A 25,154-nucleotide genomic window follows, 5' to 3' on the forward strand; every position below is an offset into this window, starting at 1 on the left:
GTGAGCATGAAAAGACGCTCAGTATCATTAGTGATTAGAGAAATGGAAATTAAAATTAAAATGAAGGGGAATTCCCTGGCGGTCTGGTGTTTAGGACTTGATGCTTTCACTGCAGGGGCCAAGTCCCACCCCCGGTCAGAACACTAAGATCCCACAAGCCACTTAGACTGACCAAAAAAATAAAAATTACAATTAGGTACAATTTCACACCCATCAAAATGATTCAAATGGTAAAGGCTGACAATACCAAAAGTTGACAAGGACTTTGAACAAGGAAGTGCACGTAAAATGCTATAACCACTTGGGGAAAACGTTAGGGGTTTTAAAACCAATTCCACTGCTAGCTATTTACCCAAGAGAAGTGCAAGCTCATTTCTACCAAAAGACTTGTACCAGAATGTTCACAGCAGCTTTACTCATAATACTCCAAAACTTGAATCAATCTAAATGTCCATAAACAGGGAAATGGATAAACTGTCATAGTCATATTACAGAATGCTATCAGATATAAAAAGGAGCCAAATATGAAATATGCAACCACACAGATGAATATTTAAAACACTTGTTGCTGTTTTTTAGTCCCTAAGTAGTGTTCAACTCTCTTGTGACCCCATGGACTGTAGCCCGCTAGGCTCTCTGTCCATGGAATTTCTCAGGCAAGAATACTGGAGTGGGTAGCCATTTCCTTTTCCAGGAGATCTTCCCAGACTAGGGATTGAACCTGCATTTCCTGCATCGGCAGGCGGATTCTTTTCCACTGAGCCACCACCTAAAATACTAGGCTGAGCTAAAGAAGCTATCAGAAAAAAAAAGGGTACCATGTGTATGATCTCATTTACATGAAGTTGTAAAACAAGCAAAACAAATCTATAGTGATAGAAAGTAAAGCAATGATTGCCCCCAGCGGCTGGGGAGGTTAACTGAAAAAAGGCACATGGCAGTTCTGTGGGATGATGGAAATTTCTGTCCATGATGTGTATGTGGATGTACTGGGCTGGTCAAAAAGTTTGAGTTTTTCCATAAGATGCTACAGAAAAACCCAAATGAACTTGAATGAGCCAAAATTCATCCAACTCACCTAGAGTCTGTGCATTTTATATTTCATAATACCTCAATAAAAAAATTAAGCCACCATTAAGAGAATGAAAAGCTTCAAACTTAGAGAAGATATTTAGAACATACTCACATCTGACAAAAGATTATTTCCAGAAAAAATAACGTACAAATCAATAAGAAAAAATAGAGCCAAACAGGATAATAGTTGGGCTTCCCTTGTGGCTCAGCTGGTAAAGAATCAGCCTGCAATGCGGGACACCTGGATTCGATCCCTGGGTTGGGAAGATCCCCTGGAGAAGGGAAAGACTACCCACTCCAGTATTCTGGCCTGGAGAATTCCATGGATTATATAGTCCATGGGGTCACAAAGAGTTGGACAACTGCGGATAACAGATAAAAGATCTCAACAGACTTTTTACAGATGATGAAAGACAAATGTTTGTAAACATATGAAAAGCTGCTCAACCTCCATTTATAATCAGGAAATTGTAAATCAAGATCTTGTAACATACCCACCAGATTGGCAGGAATGAAAAGACGAGGCAAAGTCAAGTACTGGTGAGAATGCAGAGTAATAAGAACTCTCATGCCACGTTGATGAGAGTGTAATTGGATGTAATTACTTTTGCTTTGAATTTCTCTTCCACTCCTGGGTATATAATTTAGAGGAAGTCTTACACTTGTGACCAACAGATATGAACAAGAATGCTCACAACAACATTATTATTGTAGAAAAAAGATAAAACCTCAATGTCTACATGTACCACAAAACTTGTGGCATAATCATACGATGGAATATACACAGATGTGAAAATGAACTTCAGTTATACATACCAATATAAACATTTACTATTGAGAAAAAATGCAAAACAGATGAATACACACTGAAAGTTTCCATTTAAATAAAAATGCAAAAATAGTATGCTCTTTAAGGTAGCATGCATAGGTGGTAAAAATAACCAAGGAAAGCAAGGATGTGATTATCATGAGACTCGGGGCTGTGGTTATTTCTTGGGTAAGTGGATCTGGGAAGAGCATACAGAGAACTTCTAAGATGCTGAGATAACTCTTCCTTTCTAAGAGAATTTCGGCCTTTTAATCTGGGTGATGACTTCATGGTACATATTTTATTATTTGTTTTAAACTACACATATGCATTTAATATACTTTTGAATATACTTCATAATTTAAAAACATGTAGAGGATTATGATAAATGAATGCAGCAGTTATCAGGGACCATACATTGATTCTATGTATATGAAATGTCCAGAATAGGAAGCGGCAGAGAAGGGGCTTCCCTTGTGGCTCAGATGGTAAAGAATCCGCCTGCAATGTGGGAGACCCAGGTCTGATCTCTGGGTCGGGAGGATCCCCTGGAGAAGGGAATTGCTACCCACTCCAGTATCTTTGCCTGGAGAATTCCATGGACAGAGGCTACAGTCCATGGGGTCGCAAAGAGTTGGACACACATAAGACAGGAAGTAGATTAGTGGTTGCCTAAGGTTGGGGAAGTAGAAGAGAAATAGCAAATGACTGCTAGTGGGTACAGGGTTTCTTTTTTGGACTGATGAAAATGTTGTAAAACTAATCACAGTGATCAGAGCACAATGTTGCGAATATACTAAAAAACTATTGAATTGTATACTTTGCGTGGATTAATTGTATGGTGTGTGAATTGTATTCACACAGAAAATAGAACAGAAAATAACTGTTCTTAAAAAAAACAGGCAGACAAGTGGGATGCACAGAAAAGCTCTCGAGTGATGAGAGGGTGAAGCTGACAAAGATGAGATAGGGTTTCTCTAGAGCCATGGTCCTCAAACTTTTGCATGCTGCCCCTTACCTGGATAACTTGTTGAAACACAGATTGCTGTTCTGTTTTCAGATTCTGTAGATTGGGGTGAGGCCAAGAATGTGCATTTCTATCAGTTCCCAGGTGATACTGCTGGCCCAGGGACCTCACTTTGGGAACCTTATAGTGCCCAATAAAAATGTCCAGTGAGCATATATTAGATGAAAAGATGGATGGATGGTTGGTTGGGTGTTTGGGACAGTGGATGGTTGGTAGTTGAATGGATGAATGCATGGATAAATGGATTCATGGATAGATAGAAGGTGGGCAGCTCTTTTGGGGGAAATACAATCTACACGCCATACAACTAACCCACACATGGCTGGATGAGGGTGGTTCAGATAAGTAGGAGAGAAGATAGGATTGAGAAGTTGTGGTGTGGAAAGCATGGTAGAGGACTTGAAGTCAAAACCTAGTTGCAGCTCTTGTCATGAATTCACCACCTACTAGTTGTGCAATGTTTGACAGGTGACTTTACCTCCCCAAAGCTCACTTTCCTCACACCTAATGTGGGTTAACAACGTCTATGAATGTCCCTTGGACTAAACACCTTAAAAGGGCCAACCCAGAGCCCAACATGCAGTGGTTTCTCTCTACCCTTCAGCTAGATCTGACTCTTACCATCGTATATCGCTGGGCTGTACTGTGTGGTTGAGACGAGAGGCTTGTAACTCAGGTCCATCTTGTTTCCATAGTGACCAATGCTGACTTCAAATTGGATCAGGTCCTTAAAGTCAGGCATCATGGTACAGGAAAGGAAGATGACGCACAACCCATACTTCTGTCGGTTCTGGTGCTTCTAAAACAATAACCCCCAACATCCCCAGCATGTGAGTCAAGGGATGAACAAAGCTATACAGACAGGCAGGGAGGCAAGCATGAGGTGCCCTGTTTCTTTCATTCATTGTGAGCCAGACCATCCCTGAACTCCTGCCCCCTATCAAAATTCTGCCTTGACTCCCACTCACGTGGCTGATCAAGGGAAGTTCCTCGCATGACCTCCATCATCTGGCCCCTTCACCCAACCAGCCCTGGTCTTCTCTTCCTGAAGTCAGGCAGGAAGGTCTTCTCCTGATCAGTCTAGGCTCTGAATTGGTCCACTCCACTCCCCTCTTCTTTTGGTCTAAACGCCTCGCTTGGATGAGACTGAGTGTGGGGAGGACTTTGTGGTAGAGGAAGCATACACGTGCACATGTGCTCTTGGCTGTTCTCAAGCCCCGTCCCCCCACCCTGAGCCCACCTTCTCAGGTCCTCTGTCACATGAGCTCCTCTCTCATTTCTGTTCCCAACCTCTTCCCTACTTTTGCTTTCTCCCATTCTGTTCACTAACTCAAATCTCTCCTGCCTTAAAAAATAACCCTCCCTCTCTCCTCTGAGCCCCCATTTTTCTAGGACCTGTTCTTATCTCCTTTAACTTTGCAACCAAGTTTTATTTATTTTTTTTTTTGGTGGTGTTGCATGGCATGTAAGATTTTAGTTCCCCGATCAGGACCAGAAATCAAACCATGTCCCCTGCAGTGGAAGCACGGAGCCCTGACCACTGGACTGCTAGGGAAGTGCCTGCAGCCAGCTTTCTATAGACTTGTCTCTATACACCATAAATAACTTCTCCCTCCTGCCTTCGGCGTCTCTCCTGACCCAAGGCTACTGGAGCCTTCCTCATTACCAGCACACACTTTTGGGTCCTCAGCTTTTCTGTCTGCCACGTTCAGACTGTTCTGCTCTCTCCTTTCTGCAACTCCCCTCCAGAGGCTGCCCCAGTGCTCCCCTTTGCCAGTTCTTTCTCCATCTCCCTGCAACGCTCCCCCGCCCCCACCCTTCTCCCTGCAATCTCATAGGCTGTGATTCTCAACGGGATCCAACCTCAGGTCCCTTCTCCTTTCATTCCATCTACTCCCCCAGGGTGATTCCTCCATAATCTTGGGTAGATCCTGGTGTGCTGATGACAAATGTCTATATCTAGCAGGCTTAGGGACTGGTCCTCGTGGGTGTCTCACAAGCACAGGTCAAAGGTGGGATTCATCATGATGAATGGAATATTTCCCACCATATCGGTAAACAAAACACCACAGCCATCAGTAATTGCAGCCACCCCTGATAGTGAGCTGGTGAGCCCTGAGGGAACTTAGGAATGAAAGAATATCTGCCATCTAGCAGCTGTCAGACTGCAGCCACTCCCCATGGTGAACCCTGAGGAAACTCAGGATGTGAAAACATGGGATACCAGCCCCAGACAGGTGAGGTGCATATGAAAGGAATGAGGCCAGACTCTTGCATCTTCCCATACATAGAAAATACCTAAATTCCTTAACTTGAGATGTCTGGTATTCCTTTAACAATGATCTTTTGATGTTCAGATACCTGCTCTTTGTTGTAATACTTCTATATGACCTGGCTCCCCTCTTGCCTCCTCAGAGCAGTTCTTTCAGGGTTGAGATGCTGCCTCCAGGGCCTGAAGTCCTAAAAATTCCACTAAATAAAATATAACTCTCAACTGTCAGCTTGTGAATATTTTTGTTTAAGTTCACAATTATCTCCCCAGACCTGTTCTTCCTTCAGGGAGCCCATGTTGATGTCTGACCCCACCTCCCCACCTCCCCACCTGAGGCAGAAAATGAGTGTCAGCCTCACTTCTTTTGTCCTGTTGGTCAGTGACTTTGATCATTGTTTCCAAAGGGTCTCTGGTGACTGCTCTCTCCTCTCCAGCTCTCCTCCCCTGTGACTATGTCCCCATTTCTCCTGAGTAAGTGGATGGCCCAATTTTACTCCCACTTAAAGCTATGGTTTTTCCAGTAGTCATGTACAGATGTGAGAGTTGGATCATAAACAAGGTTGAGCTCCAAAGAACTGAGGCTTTTGAAATGTGGTGCTGAAGAAGATTCTCGAGAGTCTCTTGGACTACAAGGAAATCTGATCAGTCATTTCTAAAGGAAATCAACCCTGAATAGTCACTGAAAGGACTGATGCTGAAGCTGAAGCTCCAATACTTTGGCCACCTGATGGGGAGAGCCAGCTCACTGGAAAAGACTCTGATGCTGGGAAAGACTGAGGGCAGGAGGAGAACGGGGTGACAGAGGATGACATGGTTGGGTGGCAACACCGATTCAATGGACATGAGTCTGAGCAAACTCCGGAAGATATTGAAGGACAGGGAAGCCTGGCATGCTGCAGTTCATGGGGTCACAAGGAATCAGGTACAACTTAGCAACTGAACAACAACAAATCTATTTCTGACGTGGCTTCTCCTGTCCTTTCCTGCCTCAGTGGTCCTCCTTGGCCTTCAGGAAGAAATGCAGACTCCTTAGAACATCATTTCTCCTTAATATCTCTTAATTTCTCCTTGCATATCTCTTAAATCTAAACCTTTTCTTTACTGGGTCCCTTGACCTCCTGGGATTTGGCACAGCAGGAAGCCCCCACTGGGGCTTAGTAAAGACTCAGGTGGAGGGACCCCCCTGGTGGTCCAGTGGTTAAAACCTCACCTTCCAATGCAGGGGGTGTGGGTTCAACCCCTGAGCGGGAGCTAAGATCCCACATGCCTTGTGGCCAAAAAATCAAAATGTAAAACAGAAGTAATATTATACAAATTCAATAAACCCTTTAAAAATGGCCCACATCAAAAAATTCTTTAAAAAAAAGACTCAGCTGGATTGAGGAAACATCCCATACATCCAAAAAGCACATTCCACTCCTGACCAAGGGCTTCTTGCAATGTCAGAGATGGGACCCATAGGAGACTAGAGGCAGGCAGGAGGGGTCTTTATTCCTGGGTTACCTGTCTCCTGTGGTTACCTCTACGCTGATCACATCTAGGGAGAGATCCTTCATCTTAGCTTCTTGATGGGATTTGACCTGGGTGATCAACTCCAGGAAGACCCGGCCTCGATAAGCTAAACCATCCTTGACAATGTTGGGAATGTTCTAGGGTAATAGGAAGGAAAACAGTAGGAAAAGGAATGAGAGAAAAAAGCAGGACAAGTCTTTCCTGAAACCTCTGTAGCAACTACAGGGTTGTTCTGTAACTTTCTGCCTTGGGCTGACCACAGTCCCAGGGAGGAATTTCAGAAACTCGTCATGGCCATGCCTGGAAACCTCTAGGCCCTGAGCCTTCTCCACACCTGAGGTCTCCTCTTCCTCTTCATTCATTCTATCTCCAGGCCCACCAAAGATGCCCTGTTCCTGTAAACCCTTTCTGCTTGGAGGGGACTGTGGTAACTGTTAAATTATCCCAGGCTGGCCAATCAGGACAGGCCCTGGCCCCTTGGCAACAGTGATTGGCCCAAGGGGAGCACACATGACCTAGGAAGGCCAATTAGAATGCTTCCTTGGCCTTCCCAGTTAGAGGCTACCAAGGCCCTGTTCCCATCAGGGAGGCCAGACTGTGGTAGAAATGAATGAGGCCTAGGAAAGAGCAGCAGAGATGTGGAGAGGCTCCTAAAGGCATTGAGGTCCTGGTTTCTGAGGCTCTTCCTCACTCAGAGGCCTTCCCAGCCCCATTCTCTTCTTTTACCAATTGACTTTCTGGTGTTTACTGCCATCCTCTCTCTCTTTTTTTTAAATTTTTACTGGAGGGTGGTTACTCTACAATATTGTGTTCGTTTCTGCTATAGGCAAACTATACATCCCCTCTTTTTTGGATTTCTTCCCCATTTAGGTCACCACAAAGCTTTGGGTAGAGTTCCCTGTGCTGTATAGTAGGGTCTCATTAGTTACCTATCTCATACATGGTAGTGTATATACATGAACCTCAAAATCCCAATCCATCCCCCGCCCCCCGCCCCTTATCACCAGTGTTAATAACCCAGTGCTTTTCCACATTTACCTGTGCTGGTTCTTTTGCTGCCCATGACCTTTCCACCTGCCAAATCTCTTACCTGAGGTCTCATCTCAATGCCCCTTCCTTAGTGAATGCCCAGAGCACTGCATCTGCTCCTTTCTTGGGTCACAGCACAGGCCCTGGGCTCATGTGGCCCTTTGTGTCCAAGCTTCAAGTCCTCTACTGGAGTGGCATGGGCAGAAACCAGGGTCTGGCCCTCCCCAGGCATCTCCCAGGCCCTGGTGCCTGACACGTGGTTGATTTCACCTCCAATATTCCCTACAGCTGACATGAGAAGCTTACAGGGTCTTCTTCCTTCATCCTGAAAGGGGCCTTTTTACCCCCCCGGAGAGTCAGGAAGCTGGGGCCGAAGCAGGGTAGGAAGCCAGAGTACATTCCTGCAAGGAGAAAGGGGTGAGAGAGGGCGGATTCGGGTGGGAGCGGTGCAGGAGGCAGGGCACGGGGGGCTTGCTTGCCTTCTATTTCAGCTCCAGTGGATGAGATCTGGTTGAGGGACAGGCTGACCGTCCCAATCTCATCACTGCACCTGTTCCTGGGGCTGGAGAGAAACACAGCCTGCAGGTGGGGTCCCCAGCCCGGTTCTGATGTCCTCCTGCCTGTTGTTTTCGCCAGCCTCCACCCAGTTGCTCACCAGTCCAAGACTCTGAACTTGATGTAGCTGGAGAGGCAGGGAAGCTGCGAAGGGCAAGTGAGAAGGGCAGTGGGCGCCTGCCCAGATGGCCTGCTCTTTGCTGAGATGGAGCAGTTGGGAAGTCCCGAGTCGGGGCCAAGGTTTGGCTCTGTTGCCAGTGAGCCCAGAGGGACTGACCCCTGAGGCTTATGGACCTTTAGCTGGGGGCTCCCCACTGCAGAGGCCCTTTGCAAGGGCCTGGGGAAGGCCTCGGACTGTGTCCCATGATCATTTTATATTCTCATTCTTAAAAATGGTCCCTCATTGCATCAGCTCCAGGGTCCGCAAGATGTGAGTCTACCCAACCGTGGAGTCCATGACTGCAGTCCTTACACGGCACTTCAGTCTGGAGGCAGGTTTACCAAGCCATCTCACAGGGACATTGTGGGCCTCGAAAGGCTTCCTCACATTTTGCAGTTAACCTTTATTTACTATTTAAATTAAAAAAAAATTTTTTTTGGCCACTCAGGGTGGCTTGTCAGATCTTAGTTCCCCAACCAGGGATTGAACCCGGGCCCGAAGCAGTGAGAGCACAGAGTCCCAACTGCTGGGCCACCACAGGATCCCCTAGCAGTTAATCTCTAAATGGCAGGACATCTGTCTCTTCAGAGAGTAATAATAGCTGCCACTCTGGGGAGGGTTTCCGTTGTCCCTAGACTGTCCTGAAAGTGCATGTGGGTCACCTCAGTGACCCTTACCCCCACTCCCAACAACTCTAGAAGCCAGGAGCTGTAATCATTTCCATTTTCAGACAGGAACGCTGAGGCCCCGAGAGGCCGAGCTCCTGAAGCCCTGGGGTACTGTGCAGACCCCTGCCCACTCCGCCATAACCCAGCAAGGTATGGCTGTCCTTGACTGAGGGGGACTGAGGCCCAGAGAGGGACAGAACCAGGATCGGAACCCAAGCGTCTGAGTCTTACCTCTGCTCTGTCCTCACTTATAAAAACAAAAAGTCCATGTATAAAGCACAGCTGTTGGGGTTGAGGCCTGAGTGGGCCCCACATCCTCACACATCCCTTGTTCAGGGGGCATGGCTGGGGGTCCTCTGTTCTCCACTCCCCTTGTCCTTTGTCCCTGGCCGTGGAGGCTGAGGATCAGGGGAGCAGGGGGAATAAAGGACTTTCCATAGACTTCCCTGGGGGTCCAGTGGCTATGACTCTATGCTTCCAATGCAGGGGGCCGGGTTCAACCCCTGGTCAGGGTACTAGATCCCGCATGCCACAACTAAGATCCAGTGTAGACAAATAAATAAATATTTTAAAATACATATATAAAAAAAATAAATAAATAAAAAAAATAAAATAAAATAAAATACATATATAAAGAAAGGGCTTTCCCACCGAGCAGCTTGAGTAAGCCATGAGATCACCCTGCTTAAGGAAGGACACTGGAAGTGGAGAGAGGGGGGCCCTTGGGCACCCAGGTCTTCCAAAGCACCAAACCCTACAAATTGATGGAACCATATTTTCATCCATCTTTGAGAATTCTCTTCCCCTTTCCCACTTCTTCGTTTTGATTGCCCTCCTGTCTGGGGGCCCCTGAACTGCTCACTGGCACAGACCATTGTCAGCAGCGCCCCCTGCAGCCTGCCTTGCTCGGCCCCTGACCAGCTGGCTTCAGATGCCACTGATTGTGCAGGTGGTCATCCTGCCACTTCACAGTGAGGTCCAGAAGGCTGGCAACAGGCAATAGGGCTTCTCTGGTGGTCCAGTTGGTAAAGAATTCGCCTGCCACGCAGGAGACTGCCTGCAATGCAGGAGACCCAGGTTCGATCCCTGGCTCAGGAAGATGCCCTGGAGGAGGGGCATGGCAGCCCACTCCAGTATTCTTGCCTGGAGAACCTATGGAGAGAGGAGCCTGGTGGGCTACAGTCCATGGAGCTGCAAAGAGTTGGACATGACTTAGTGACTGAACTGCCAGCAACAGTCAGGCCGCCACCCAAACAGCCCCAGCTCTAGAGAGAGACTGCATCTACAGGAAATGGGTGAGGGTCTGGGGTGTTTGGACATCTTCAAACATGGGAAGGCCTCTTTCAGGGATGGGGGGCCTGCCGCTTCCCCACTGTTTTCCGAGCCCGGAGGAAGCTGAACATGAGAGAGGATGTCCAAGGCCCTGAGCATCCACAGAGCATCCAAGGATTCCTGTCATGAGCCTCATCCCAGCCAGCACAGGGGGAGAGAGCAAGGGTGCGGGAAGCACTAGGTCCTTTAAGAGTCTACAAAATCACCCAAGAAGGTGGGGGTGGAGAGAAATGGTTAAAAATGCTGACTCACGGAGAGGCAGATGGAGACGTTTCTGGGAGAAGCAGGGAGAAGGGTCCATAGGAGGGCAGAGGGGATCTCCTTTGCTAATTTCACATCACACAAATGTAAGGTACGTTGCTGGTGGTGGTGGTGTTGAGTCGCTAAGTGGTGGCCAACTCTTTGCGACCCCATGGACTGCAGCATGCCAGGCTTCCCTCTGCCACCCTCTTCTCCTGCTTTCAGTCTTTCCCAGCATCAGGGTCTTTTCCAGTGTAAGGTTTAAGGACAGTGGAACACCGTCTGGGTAGCCAAACAAGTGCCACACAAAGTTCTATACACTCACTATATACACTATACACTTGAGAGTGCTCAAGTCCTCTCTCAGATTGCTGACTCTTGTTTTACACACAGTTTTTACAAGCCTTGCATGGAGTCAAAAGTCAGTCAAAGCTCTCGCAGGACTTGGAAGAAAACTGTCATCCACACTGCTGACAGGTGACTGAGAAGGACTGAAAAGCCGTAGAAATCAGACTAAAAGCCCCACCATGTTGAGACCACTCGATATAGTAACAAACAGCCCCACACTGCACATAGCCCCGGACATAACTGTGCTCTTGTAGTGCTAAAGCCATCAACAAAGAGATACAATTATATTCAGGGCATTTTGCTTAGAAGATAAGAAAATGCATAGTATAACTTAGAATGGGTTTTTAAAGTGGTTTTTTTTTTTTTTTTGGTTTGTTTGTTTTTTTAATGTAAGTGAAAGGGCATGTTTAAGTACTCTGGAAAGTTCAGTCTTAGGGCCCATTCATTTCACTTTTTTTCTAACCTGGCCTTAATGATTGGATCATCAAAAAAGCAAGAGGGTTCCAGAAAAACATCTATTTCTGCTTTATTGACTATGCCAAAGTCTTTGACTGTGTGGATCACAATAAACTGTGGAAAATTCTGAAAGAGATGGGAATACCAGACCACCTGACCTGCCTCTTGAGAAACCTGTATGCAGGTCAGGAAGCAACAGTTAGAACTGGACATGGAACAACAGACTGGTTCCAAATAGGAAAAGGAGTACGTCAAGGCTGTATATTGTCACCCTGCTTATTTAACTTATATGCAGAGTACATCATGAGAAATACCAGGCTGGAGGAAGCAGAAGCTGGAATCAAGATTGCCGGGAGAAATATCAATAACCTCACATATGCAGATGACACCACCCTTATGGCAGAAAGCGAAGAAAAACTAAAGAGCCTCTTAATGAGAGTGAAAGAGGAGAGTGAAAAAGTTGGCTTAAAGCTCAACATTCAGAAAACTAAGATCATGGCATCCGGTTCCATCACTTCATGGCAAATAGATGGGGAAACAGTGAAAACAGTGGCTGACTTTTCATTTCTTTGGGTTCCAAAATCACTGCAGATGGTGACTGCAGCCATGAAATTAAAAGCAGCTTACTCCTTGGAAGGAAAGTTATGACCAACCTAGACAGCATATTAAAAAGCAGAGACATTACTTTGCCAACAAAGGTTTGTCTAGTCAAGGCTATGGTTTTTCCAGTAGTCATGTATGGATGTGAGAGTTGGACCATAAAGAAAGCTGAGAGCCAAAGAATTGATGCTTTTGAACTGTGGTTTTGGAGAAGACTCTTGAGAGTCCCTTGGACTGCAAGGAGATCCAACCAGTCCATCCTAAAGATCAGTCTTGGGTGTTCATTGGAAGGACTGATGTTGAAGCTGAAACTCCAGTACTTTGGCCACCTGATGCGAAGAGCTGACTCATTTGCAAAGACCCTGGTGCTGAGAAAGATTGAGGGCAGGAGGAGAAGGGAACAACAGAGGATGAGATGGTTGAATGGCATCACCGACTCAATGGACATGGGTTTGGGTGAACTCCAGGAGTTGGTGATGGACAGGGAGGCCTGGCGTGCTGCGGTTCATGGGGTCGCAAAGAATCGGACACGACTGAGCAACTGAACTGAACTGGACTTGATCATTAGTTGAAATCATCTGGGTCATATTCATTTCCCTGTTTGTTTTTTTTTTTTTTTTTTGGCCTCACAGCACAGCTTGCACTTGCAGGATCGTCGTTCCCTGATGAGGGATCGAACCCAGACCATCAGCAGTGAAAGCATGGAGTCCTAACCACTGGACCACCAGGGAATTCCCCCCATTCATTTCAAGTAAGGTTCACTGTAATATGTCCTGGGCTTCCTCATGCTCCCTATAAAGCAGAACTCCCTGCTCCCTCCCACCCCTAACTTCCCTCACATGCCCCTTACAAACACCCCTTCTGTTTGTGGAGGGGTGAGGAAGAGAAAGCATGATGAAAAAGCAATACCTGAATCCGGAAGGTCAGGATCTGGTTCCATATCGGGCTCTCGGTTTGGGTCTGCACATGTGTCTTGAGCTGGGAATATCCCAAAGAAATATCAGTCCAGCCTGTCCCTCCTCCCTCCACTGGCCTCACCTCCCAGCCCTTCTCGTCCAGCCTATGGGTGGACCCTGTCTGCAGCACAGAGTTGGTCATGGGAGTTCCTGGTCCAAAGAGACTTTGACAACTCTCATCAGCTACAACTTCAGTCCTTTGAGTAGCTATCTAGAGCCAGACTCCTTCACATTTTCCCTCAAATCAGCTTTCAATTGATTTAACTTTTAAATAGAGGGTTACTATTTAGTTCAGTTCAGTTCAGTCGCTCAGTCGTGTCCAACTCTTTGCGACCCCATGAATCGCAGCACGCCAGGCCTCCCTGTCCATCACCCACTCCTGGAGTCCACTCAAACTCAAGTCCATCGAGTCGGTGATGCCATCCAACCATCTCATCCTCTGTCGTCCCCTTCTCCTCCTGCCCCCAATCCCTCCCAGCATCAGGGTCTTTTCCAATATTACATGAGTGCAAACATATTGCTTTTGTTCAAGAAATTCTAAAATCCCAGCAAAAAGTCAGCAACAATGATACTGATGGCATACTCCTTTTCAAAGTATCACTTGATTTTATTTTTAAACCTAGCCTTATTCTAAGCAATCATGTTGGTAAAGTCAAGGGAGGTGCTGGTTAAATTAGACTGGTTAAACTTTTCATACACTCTAAGAAAAATATAGAAATATTAACATTTCTGAAAATATGTGTGCCTCTACCACCCAACAGTATCTCACCTACTTCCAGAGACCAAACCACTCACTGGGAAATAAATACTCAGTGTGGTGCTCTTAGAATATATCCACACACCCTTTGGTATGCACCCCTTCAAAAGGCGGACACTAACCTCCTTCCCCATTTGTCTGGGCTAGATTTAATGACTTCTTCTAATAGGTAAGATATGGTAGAAATGATGCTTGATGAATCTTGAGACAAATATACTTAATTTCAGCCCAGAATTCCCCAAATTTGAACAGAGGGTCCTTTTTTTTTTTTGCCCATGACATCCATCAGCACACTTTAGAAAATGCTACTGTGTGTTCAGAGAGCTTCAGGGAATGTTAACAACTCCCTTGCCCAGAACCTTCCATGTCTAGATGCAGAAACTGAGGTTCAAAGGGCTCAGCGACAGTTCCAATGGTGTGCATTTGCGGACTTGTTCACTGGTCCACCGTCTGTGCATTTCGATGTTTGGTTTTCGCTGGGCATCTTCTCCCTTCAAGGCACTGGGCACAGCTCTGGGAAACAGGCCGACTAAGCCATGGCCTCCACCTTCACAGAGACCCTCCCTGGTCCCACGGGATTGCATCACTCATAAATGGGATATGACTCCTGGGATCCTGGCCTCAGACCCAGTCTTTTCCTCCAAGCTATTTTTTTCTAGGTGCCAATGTCTCTAAGCTTCAGACCGCTTTCATGCTTACCTTCTCCCCAATTAGTTCCACCTCCAGCACAGGACTCACAGAGTACTGTTTCTCTAAGAATAAGAAGTTAAAAGATTTCTGCGGCAGCATCATATTTTAGGAGGAGGAAATGGAGAAGAGACAGGACCTCATAATGAAAACCCTCCCTCATCATTTGGTTTCGTGCCCCCGGCCAGACCCCTCCCACCTTCACTCTGCTTGCCCGTGCCCCTGTGTGTCCTGGCACACGACGGGGGTGGGGGCTGGCAGAAGGAACCTTGAATATGGGTATTAGGGACAAGTCAGGGGCTCGTGGCCCCTTTTAAAGGCGCCTTCATAAAACCATTCTCGGTGGATTTCAGCCCCCCCTCCCCACCCCAAGTCTTAGTGTCAAAATGGAACTGGGGAGCCCTGTGAGGAGCCCCGGCGGCCGGGGCCGCTCCCTGCCCAGCCCCGACTGACTGAGGTGGAGGTCCTCGGCACAGTAGATGAAGAACTGCAGGTAGGCCGTGCTGATGGGCACCACCGACGACCTGAAGATCCGAGTGTCCGTGTCCTCAGCCCTGTAGGTCAGCCTCTGATCGACCTGGAGGGACCAGAGAGCCGAGAGGGTGAGAATCACAAGGAGGCCACAGGCCACCAGACTCGGCTTCCCCAACCTTGGGCTTGCTTGGGCTGGGGACGGGCAACCTGGAAGCAACACAGCGAACAAAGGAAAGCGTGTGAAGAGCAGTGGCTGCCTGGGGGCCTGGGGGCTGGTCACCACAGAAGCAGCCAGGATAAGCAATGTCCCGAGGTGCGGGGGGCAGCCTCACCGGGGCCTGGTCGCCCACGCCAAGGGCACAGATGGTAACTTTCAGGTAGCCTCTCACACCGCTGCTGCGTTCGTTTGGCTGGCAGAGGCCAAGCCATTTCCTCAGGAGTGTGTGACCTGGAGAGGCAGAGGGCCCGTGGGAGACCAGCCTCCAGTTCCCCCCTTCTTCCCTGGAACCAGTCTTTGCTTCTGGAGTGGGGGCATGTGTGTGGAAAAGTGTCTCATATATTCTGGTTTCCATCCAGGGGCAGAGGGAAATGGGACTCACTTCTTTGTGATTAGTCATTCAGTTGTGTCCGACTATTTGCGACCCTGTGGACTTAGCCCGCCAGGCTCCTCTGTCCATGGGATTTTCCAGGCAAGAATACTGGAGTGGGAAGCCATTTCCTACTCCAGGGAATCTTCCCAACCCAGGGATCGAACCTGCATCTGCTGCATTGGCAGGTGGATTCTTTACCCGATGAACCATTGGGGAAGCCATAAAGTACAGTATCATTAGGCAAAAGCCATGAAGTACAGTAAAATGTTGTCAAGTACAGAAAATAACTCACAACCTCTTCCCCCACCATGTGTTGAATATACAGGAATTTTGAGATGATTTCAGCACCTGACTGGTCTCTCTCAGAAGACACTCACATTTCCAACAATGATTACCTACCTGGACAGTTGTAGATGAACCCGATATCTGTCTGAAAACACAGTAGAGAAAGGATTAGTTAGGGTCTCCAGCCAAGATTTGTAATAACCAACCAACTTGATGACAATTCATGTACTTTGTTGCTGTCCCATTGCTAAGTCGTGTCTGACTGTTTGTGACCCCATGAACTGCAGCATGCTAGGCTTCCTGGACCTTCACTATCTCCCGAAGTTTGCTCAGACTCATGTCCATTGAGGCAGTGAAGCTATCTAATCATCTCATCCTCTGCCACCCTCTTCTCCTCTTGCCCTCAGCCTTTCCCAGCATCAGGGTCTTTTCCAATGAGTCGACTCTCATGGACTTGTCCCACCCTAGCTCCTTTCATCTTTACAGCAACCTGGAAGTTGGCCCATTGTAATCTCCACTCTACAGAGGCAGATGCTGAGTTTGAGCCAAGAGCCCAGAGTCTCACAACTAGCAAGGAGGCTTGGATTGAAAGGACCCTTGACACCACCAGCACTGCTGACAAACACAGCCTTGTTCTTTCCTATGCCTGAGTGGAGGAAAGTGTTTATCCCATCCTGCGGAAGAGGATGGCTGAGGAGTTGGCCAACAGACTATGGGAGATAAATGTTTTTTCCTGGGAGATAGATATTCTGTTTGTTTGTTTTTGATGTGGGCCATTTTTAACACCTTTATTGAATTTGTAACAACACTGCTTCAGTTTTGGTTTTGGTTTTTTGACAGTGAAGCATGTGGAATCCTAGCTCTCCAACTAGGGATCTAACCTGTGTTCCCTGCAGTGGAAGTTCAGAGTCTTAACCACTGGACCGCCAGGAAAGTCACTATGTTCATTATCTTGATTGTGATAATGGTTTCAAATACATATTTGAAAATGTATCAAATTATACATTTCAAATGTTTATACATCATTGTATGTCAATTATATCTCAAATAAAGCTGGAAGAAAACAAAACAAAACAAAACTTATTCACCTCTAATGGGCAGTAGATCTAGGCAGTGATCATCAATAGTTGTTAACAACAAAGAAAGAGACCAGCAGTCATTCTGTGCCTGTAAGTGATGTCATCTTGCCAAATAATTGACCTAAGTCTGATCCAGCCTCTAGATAGCAAATACCTGGGTGGAGGATCGTGAGATGAGAGTCCCTGGAGGTACAGTCAGCAAAATCCAGACTGAGGGAAAACTCTGCAGGACAAACTATCCAGTTGCTTCAAGAAATAAATGGCCAGACTTCCCTAGTGGTCCAGTGCTTAAGAATCCACCTTACAATACAGGGAACTAAGATCCCATGTGCTGTGGGGCAACCAAGCCCATGAGCCACAACTACTGAGCCCTCATGTCATGACGAGAGTCTGCAAGCTACTCTGAAAGTGCTTGCAATGACACAGTGAGCATCCTGAGTGCCAAAACTGAGACCTAAGGCAGTTGAATAAATAAATATTAAAAAAAGAAAAAGAGATGCAAAGAAAACTAGGGTGCAAGACCAACTGAATAAAATACACCTAAAAAAATATTTTAATCAACTGCAATATGTGCACTAGGTTTGGATCCTGATTTGAATAAACTGTAGAAGGAATTCATGAGACAATTAGGGATATTTGAACACTGACCAGATATTTAGTGCTAGCCAGGAATTATAAAGTTGTTTAGATGTTGTCATTGTATTTAATTATGCTTAATAAAGTCTGTATGTTTTTGAAATAGGTAATGAAATGTTTTAAAGTAAAATTATATTTTGATTCAAAATACTTAGGTTGGTACAAAGCAATTGCAGTTTCAGGCCATTACTTTTAAATCAGTCTTGTCAGACTCTTTGCAGCCCCATGGACTGTTGCCCAGCAGGCTCTGCTGTTCATGGGATTCTCCAGGCAAGAGCACTGGAGTGGGTTGCCATTTTCTACTCCAGGGGATCTGCCCAACTCAGGCACCCCCAACCATTCCAGAATCTCTTAACTCCTGGGCCTGTGCTGCTTCTTTGAGACTCATTGGGGGAGGGGTGGGTTATGAACACTCATGCTTATTACAAGTTGTGAGAAAGACTCCTTCCTTTGACTTGCCCTAAATTTGCCTTTCCCAAGGGTAGGGCCCTTTCCCAAGAGTTGCCAGATTTAGCAAATAAAAATACAGATGCCAGTTTAAATTAGGATTACAGATAAATAACGACTTTTTTTTTAGTAAACGTAGGTCCCCAACAATATTTCACGAGGAGCCATGAAATATTGGGGACATACTTACATTTAAAAAGTACCTGTTGTTTAAGATTAAAAATTTCCAGGGCCTTCTGGATTTAACCTGGCAACCCTACCTTTTGGTTAGCCCTTCATGATTATGTGAATGTTCCTCATTTCTCAACCTAGGTCTTTCCCAAAGCAAATCTTTTCACTCTGTCTTCAGGGGCAGTCTTTCTCCAGGTTTTCCAACAATTGGTTGACCTTTTGGATCCTCTGTTTCCATTTTCTGGAGACAGAGATGTGAGCTGTGTCCATAAATATTCTAAGTGTGGGGGAGTCAAGGTGGCACCCAGCACTCTCATGAATGTTACATACTTTAATCCTCACAAAAATCCTGTAGGTTGAGTATGTTATTATCCCCATTTTACAGATGAGGAAGTAGAGACTCCGAATAACTTGTTTAAATCACCCAGTGGGTAGGTGGATCCCACAACTGGATCTTCCTGCATGAAAATCTCAGTCCTTTTCCCTAGCCTGGGGCAAGTAGCCCTGGGTGGGTCTCTGTGACTGTTTCACCAAACCTTCTCCTCCATCCAGTGCTCACTTGGAATCTCCCAATCTCTGCATTGAATCTCATCACTGAGGAGTTCATCACCTGCAAGGAGTTCCCAGAAAGATTTGTTATTCACAACCCTGATTTCCCCAACCCCATGAGAGGAATGGCAGGGTACTTCTGGGCTCTCCAGGACTGACTCAATGCTTCCTAATGACTGACACTTCCAAGTAGCGTTTCTCATTTAATTCTTAGAGGACCCCTGAGAAGTTCAGATTTTTATTTCCACTTTCAGGATGAGGAAATTGATCAGAGAGGTCAATTCACTTAGTCTCCACAAGGTAAACTTGCTCTCAGCTTTCTCCTCTGCATCCTATCTTGGCTGTTTCTTAAGAACTCTTCAAGGGAGAAGTCTTGGTCTCACTAGCCCTGTGCTGGGCACATAGGAGGCATTTGATAAATACAAGTTTCCCATTGTTACTGGGCTCCCTATGGTCGAAGAATGGAATGTCTCATTTGGAGGGGACGTTTGAGGGGTCCTCTGGTGGCATGAAAATCCTGGTACATGGGAAAGGGTTGCTTCGTTCACCTTGGAGCTAAGCTCAGGGCTTATCAATTGGCATTTCATAACATTCATTGAATGAATGAATAAATGGATGGATGGATGGATGGATCGGGCGGCCGTCTGGCTGCTAGGGTGAAGAAGGTGGCAGAGATGCTGCCTTGGGGTCAGAAAGACCATCTGATGTGACTCTAGCTCTACAGATGGGGCTGGAGGGGAGTGAAGCACTTTTCAGAATTGAGGCGGGAAAGAAGAGTGAACCCGTCTTGCTCGGCTCCTCACCTGGATTAAGATGATCTCATCGAAGAACTTCATAGGAGCCTCATAAAAATTCTGAAAGAAGATCTGAAGTAGAGAGAATGGGAGGGGGCTGGGGGTGGGAGTGGGGAATGTGTCTCCATCACATCCCCCAGGGACTGAGCAAGCCTGAACTAAGAGGCTTCTGCCTGTCGTTTGCCCATTTCAGTGACCTTCAGCTCCTTACCACCCACATGTTCCGCTTGCAGAAGCAGAGGCCCGCCAGGTCCTAAAGGATTTTTTATCCAGAAAAGGGTGGTGTAGGGGAATCCCTGGAGGACCTGGGAGTGGGAGCGGCTCAGAGCCCATCACACTGTCCTGGGATGGAGATGAAAGTGTCCGCCTCTTTCCAGATCGCCCTGTCTGTCCACCACACCCCCACTTCCTGCTGCAGCCAGAACCTCCCCCCCAGAGTGGACCTGGCCCTGTCACCCTCCTGCTTGAGTCCCTCCATGGCTCTCAGGTCCGATCCATGATGAGGCTGCAGCACATTTTGCAGGCTTACCTACGGCCACCCCCCATCCCAGCTCCACCCATGTCTACAGTTTTGCCAACCAGCTCTACTGTTTCTTCCTTCCAGGTCTTTGAGAACACAGTTCCTTTTTCCTGAATTATCTTTCTCCATCTTGTCCCTCTTTCCTTGGTAGACTCTTCCTTCAAGGTTTCAGGAGACTTTTCTGAGTTCTCTCCACCCTCTGTTCCCTGCCCCCAATGTGCTTCTCTCTTTTCTTTGGTGGTCTAGTCACAGATTAATTCAGTGCCTATTTATGGAGTTCTTATTGCGTCAGTCATGATGCCAGGATGGGAGGCCCCAGCGCCGACAAAGTCAGCATTCTTGTTCAGTCACTCAGTCGTGTCCGAGTCTTTGTGGCCCCATGGATAGCAGCACGCCAGGCTTCCCTGTCCATCACCAACTTTCGGAGCCTGCTCAAACTCATTCATGGAGTTGGTGATGCCATCCAACCATCGCATCCTCTGTTGTCGCCTTCTCCTCCTGCTTTCAATCTTTCCCAGCATCGCAGTCTTTTCTAATGAGTCAGCTCTTCGCATCAGGTGGCCAAAGTATTGGAGCTTCAGCTTCAGCATCAGTCCTTCCAATGAATATTCAGGACTGATCTCCTTTAGGATTGACTGGTTTGATCCTCTTGCAGTCCAAGGGATTCTCGAGAATCTTCTCCAGAACCATAGTTTGAAAATATCAATTCTTCAGCACTCAGCTTTCTTTATGGTCCAACTCTCATATCCATACCTGACTACTAGAAAAACCATAGGTTTCAGCTATCCAAACCTTCGTCAGCAAAGTGATGCCTCTGCATTTTAATACAGCGACATCGAAGTTGTCTAGGTTTGTCACAGCTCTTCTTCCAAGGAGCAACTGTCTTTTAATTTCATGGCTGTAGTAACCGTCAGCAGTGATTTTGGAGCCCGAGAAAAGAAAGTCTGTCGCTGCTTCCACATTTTCCCCTTCTATTTGCCATGAAGTGATGGGGCCAGATTGCTATCACTTCTACATGGGGCCTGCACTTTCTGGCTGCATCAGTGGCCCTCCCAGATCTTTATCCCCCAGGCCCTTGTCCCCCGAGATTCCTGTCTCCCCAGATCTCTGTCCCCCCACATCCCTGTCCACTGCAGTCTTGCCCCATTGTCATCATTTATGTGCTCACGTGCTATTCTCTCCATGGTGGACCATCTGTGCCCAGTTTTGTGGAACAAACAAGTGAAAGCGGCAGAGGCGGAGAGCAAGCTTACCGTCCACCAGCAGGAAAGGCCTAGCCCTCGGCCGGCCTCTTTGACCCAAGGGCCCCATTCAGCTTTGAAGGGCATGGGCTGCCCACCTCATTGAAGAAAGGGTTGTTCCCCATCTTGATCCGTGAGTGGTGCTGGTGGCCGCCAATGACCACCTTCACCACTGGTTTGATGTCGTTGCCCATCAGCTGCCGGGCTTCAAACACCTGCACTCGGACCTGCAGGGAGAGACCAGGGGAAACTGAGGTTGGGGGTCCCAGCTCCTATTTGTCAAGGGGGACCCTCCTCTGAAAGAACAACGCACTGGTAAGCAGCGTCTACTGCCGATGGACAGTGGCCCCGCAGCCCTGGGAAGGCTCTGGCTCCCTGCTTCCTCCTGTGGGAACTGTCACCTCCGCTTCGCCCTATCATTTTGGGTGCACACAGGGTTTACTGAATGGGAGGGACTTGTTACAGAACAGGGCCCAACATTTCTCAGTTGTTGTTTCGTTTTGTGTGTTTTAAATATTTATTTGACTGTACCAAGTCTCAGTTATGGCATGTCGGCTCTTTAGTTACAGCATGTGGGATCTAGTTCCCCGACCAGGGATTGAACCTGGGACCCCTGCATTGGGAGTGGGGCGTCTTAGCCACTGAACCACCGGGGAAGCCCCACAGTATATTGTGTTTTATACTTGCGATCTTTTTACAGAATTGAACGCTTTATTTAATTTTATTTAATTATTTATTTTTTACCAGAGATAAAGAAGTTTATTTCATAGTGATAAAAGGACCAGTTAATGAAGAGGACATATAAAGATTATAAACATTTTTGTTTATACCCTTGTCAGGGTATAACAGATCTTCAGAATATATGAAGCAAAAACGGACAGAAGTATAAAGAGAAATAAACAAAAGCTTTTCTTTCCATTGATATAGTAGGTGGGCAGAAAATCATCATGGTATAGTGCATTTGAATAGCACTATCAATCAACTTGGCTTCCCCAGTGGCTCAGCAGTAAAGAACCCACCACCCAAGGCAGGAGACTGGGTTTCATCTCTGGGTCGGGAAGATCCCCTGGAGAAGGAAATGGCAACCCACTCCAGTATTCTTGCCTGGGAAATTCCATGGACAGAGGAGGCTGGTGGCCACAGTCCATGGGGTTGCAAAAGAAATGGACATGACTTAGAGACTAAACAACAATAACAACAATCAATCAACTTGACCCGATGGACATTTATAGACTATTTGACCCAACAGGGGCAGAGTGCAAATTATTCTTAAGTGTGCACAGAATATTTACCAAGAAAGACCATATTCTGGAACATAAAACATGTTTCAATAAATTAAAAAATAATCATTCAGGTTATGGTTTTTTTTTTCACCATAGTAGTATTAATTTATTTTTTTCAGTGTTTATTGGAGGATAGTTGCTTTACAATGTTGTGTTGGTAGGAATTGAATGTTTTAAACTTCTGTGCAGTTCAATCTATGATCTGTGTTTCTTCTTCTCCCCTGAGACTCAGTAAAGGTCCTCACCTGGAAGTGCTGAGGCTTTGGGGACAGAGCCTTGTGCACTGTGGCACTGGGAAACATCAGCTTCTGCTTGGCCACCTCTTGAGCTGTTATGGCCAGGAGGTCTTCATCACCTGGGGAAACAGCCCAGGGTGGGCTCTCACGGGGGGAGAGCAGGACACTTGGGAGCATGTCCCCCATTTCATCGTTCTGTCCTCAGTGTCCCCAGTGCTAGCTAAAATCACAGTCAGGAGGCCCTGGGAAGGGCACATGTCCCCCAGAACCCTCCCATGGTCCCCCCCTACCCTCGGTAACCCTGGGCCTCACTCTTTATACACGGGTAGGGCATGCTCTTGGAAATGGCCATCCTTGCCTCCCTCTGCAGCCCATTGGAGGCTGAGTCCTATGTCTACGGTGACAAGTAGACATATTGGGCAGGTGTCTGGAGATCTCACAATCCTATAGGCCTCAAGGGTTAGGTCTCCAAGATTCCCAAGAGCCCATCCAGCTATGGTTGGAGAAGGGCAGGGCTCAGCCCCGTGGAAGCACATACCGATCTTCTCCACATCCTTGTAGGTCATAAGGGCTGCCTGTAAGGTGATGGTGCACTGCAAGGCAAAGGCAGGGAGCTGTAAGATCCTGCAATCCCTGGCAAGACCATAGCGCTGGAGCCTGGTCCATCGTGGCAGGAGTCACATCCAGCCATCCTGGGTGGGGTGATGCTGACCACGGCTCTGGGCCACAGCAGGGGGGACGGTGCAGTCTGGGGTGGAGGGAGATTATGAGCTGATGGGGAGAGAGCCATGGGTCACTGTGGATGCGGGTTGAAGAACAGAGGAGGCGCATGACACTGGTGGTGACAGAACAGAATGCCGCAGGATGGGGACGAGAGAAGTGACTTGGGACCAGTCCAGAACCACTGATGCTAAATTAGCTCAACGTCTCATGAACGTCGTGTGGGAACTCCAGCAAACACCCAATTGATCTCCTGCCTCCAAGTGCCCTCACTGCTCATCCATCGTCAGAATTGACCCGTAAACTCCCTAAGTGCCCTAAACTATCAGAGTAAAGCCACAGCTTACGGCATAGACCCCACGAGGCCCTTCATTTCTGGTCCCTGGCCACCACCCAGTCTCGGCTCTCCCACAACCAAGCCGCCCTGCACCACCCCCAGTGCCGGCAGCGCAGGCAGCCCAGCCTCCTGGACATGCTGCGCTGCCTTCTTGGCCCCCAGCCTCCGCTCAAGCCCATTATGGCCCTGCCAGGGGCTGTCTCTTCCCTCTCCTCTGGGCAAACCCATGTGTGGCTGTGCTCAGTCGCCCCCTCGTGTCCGATTCTGCGACCCCATGGACTACAGCCCAGCAGGCTCCTCTGTCCGTGGGGATCTTCCAGGCAAGAACATTGGAGTGAGTTGCCATGCCCTCTTCCAGGGGATCTCCCCAACCCAGGGACTGAACTTGTGTCTCCTGCATTTCAGGTGGATTCATCTGAGCCACCACACCTCTCCTTAAAAACCATCTATAGGGCTTCCCTGGTGGCTCAGTGGTTAAGAATCCTCCTGCCAATGCAGGAGACACAGGTTTGAACCCTGGTCCAGGAAGATCCCACATGCCAAAAAGCAACTAAGCCCATGCCCAACAACTATTGAGCCTGTGCTCCAGAGCTCGGGAGCTGCAACTACTGAAATGCGAGTGCCCCAGAGCTGGTGCTCTGCAACTGCAGAAGCCATTGCAATGAGAAGCCTTCACACTGCAACTAGAGAGAAGCCCTTGCTTGCCACAAGTAGAGAAAAAGCCTGCACAGCAACCAAGACCCAGCACAACCAAAAATAAATAAATAAAACCACAGTAAAAATTTATTTTAATCTATAAAAGTGGAACTCTGACCTACACTCTGTTGCAATCAGCTCAGGAAATGAACCTGATACTCACAGTAACCAGCCCAGAAAGTCAGTTTGTTGTGAGTCAGACCTATAGAAAGTCAGACCCCCAGCTCTAGCATCAAACAGTCAGGACTTGATTAATAACTGACGAATCCCTTAATTTTGTTCCCACCTTTAGCTCAGGGCCAATGGGAGAAAGCCAAATATATACCCCTAAGCAGTCACACAGGGCACTCAGCTTCTAGCTGGTCCACTCACAGCTTCCCCCACATCAACAGCCTCCCGTCAGGACATACCTGAAGTCTTCCCCTTTTCTACCACAGAGTTTTCTCACTCCTCTGCCTGCCTTTGCACCTCTGTCAAATCCAAGTGCTGGTGGCTGACTCCCTTGTTATATCTGTTGTTGTTTAGTCACTAAGTCATGTCCAACTCTTCTGTGACCCCATGGACTGTAATCCACCAGGCTCCTCTGTCCATGGGATTTCCCATGCAAGAATACTG

General features: G+C 47.4%; 1 protein-coding gene across 1 annotated transcript in view; it reads right to left on the reverse strand.

Annotated features, from left to right (window-relative positions):
- Positions 1–25,154, reverse strand: part of FER1L5 (fer-1 like family member 5) — a 54,217-nt gene that overhangs the window by 25,840 nt on the left and 3,223 nt on the right. Inside the window, exons 5-19 of the mRNA XM_065928871.1 lie at positions 23,325–23,379; positions 22,796–22,905; positions 21,366–21,494; positions 19,516–19,578; positions 18,723–18,773; positions 15,945–15,975; positions 15,288–15,403; positions 14,935–15,058; positions 14,494–14,546; positions 12,991–13,059; positions 8,378–8,421; positions 8,202–8,284; positions 8,029–8,123; positions 6,702–6,830; positions 3,531–3,708 (exon numbers count right to left, since the gene is read on the reverse strand). Of these exons, the coding sequence (XP_065784943.1) occupies positions 3,531–3,708; positions 6,702–6,830; positions 8,029–8,123; positions 8,202–8,284; positions 8,378–8,421; positions 12,991–13,059; positions 14,494–14,546; positions 14,935–15,058; positions 15,288–15,403; positions 15,945–15,975; positions 18,723–18,773; positions 19,516–19,578; positions 21,366–21,494; positions 22,796–22,905; positions 23,325–23,379 (1,330 nt within the window). The remainder of the gene's footprint in view (positions 1–3,530; positions 3,709–6,701; positions 6,831–8,028; positions 8,124–8,201; positions 8,285–8,377; positions 8,422–12,990; positions 13,060–14,493; positions 14,547–14,934; positions 15,059–15,287; positions 15,404–15,944; positions 15,976–18,722; positions 18,774–19,515; positions 19,579–21,365; positions 21,495–22,795; positions 22,906–23,324; positions 23,380–25,154) is intronic.

This window comes from Muntiacus reevesi, chromosome 3 (genome assembly GCF_963930625.1).
Source record: "Muntiacus reevesi chromosome 3, mMunRee1.1, whole genome shotgun sequence".
Taxonomy (NCBI): Eukaryota; Metazoa; Chordata; class Mammalia; order Artiodactyla; family Cervidae; genus Muntiacus; species Muntiacus reevesi.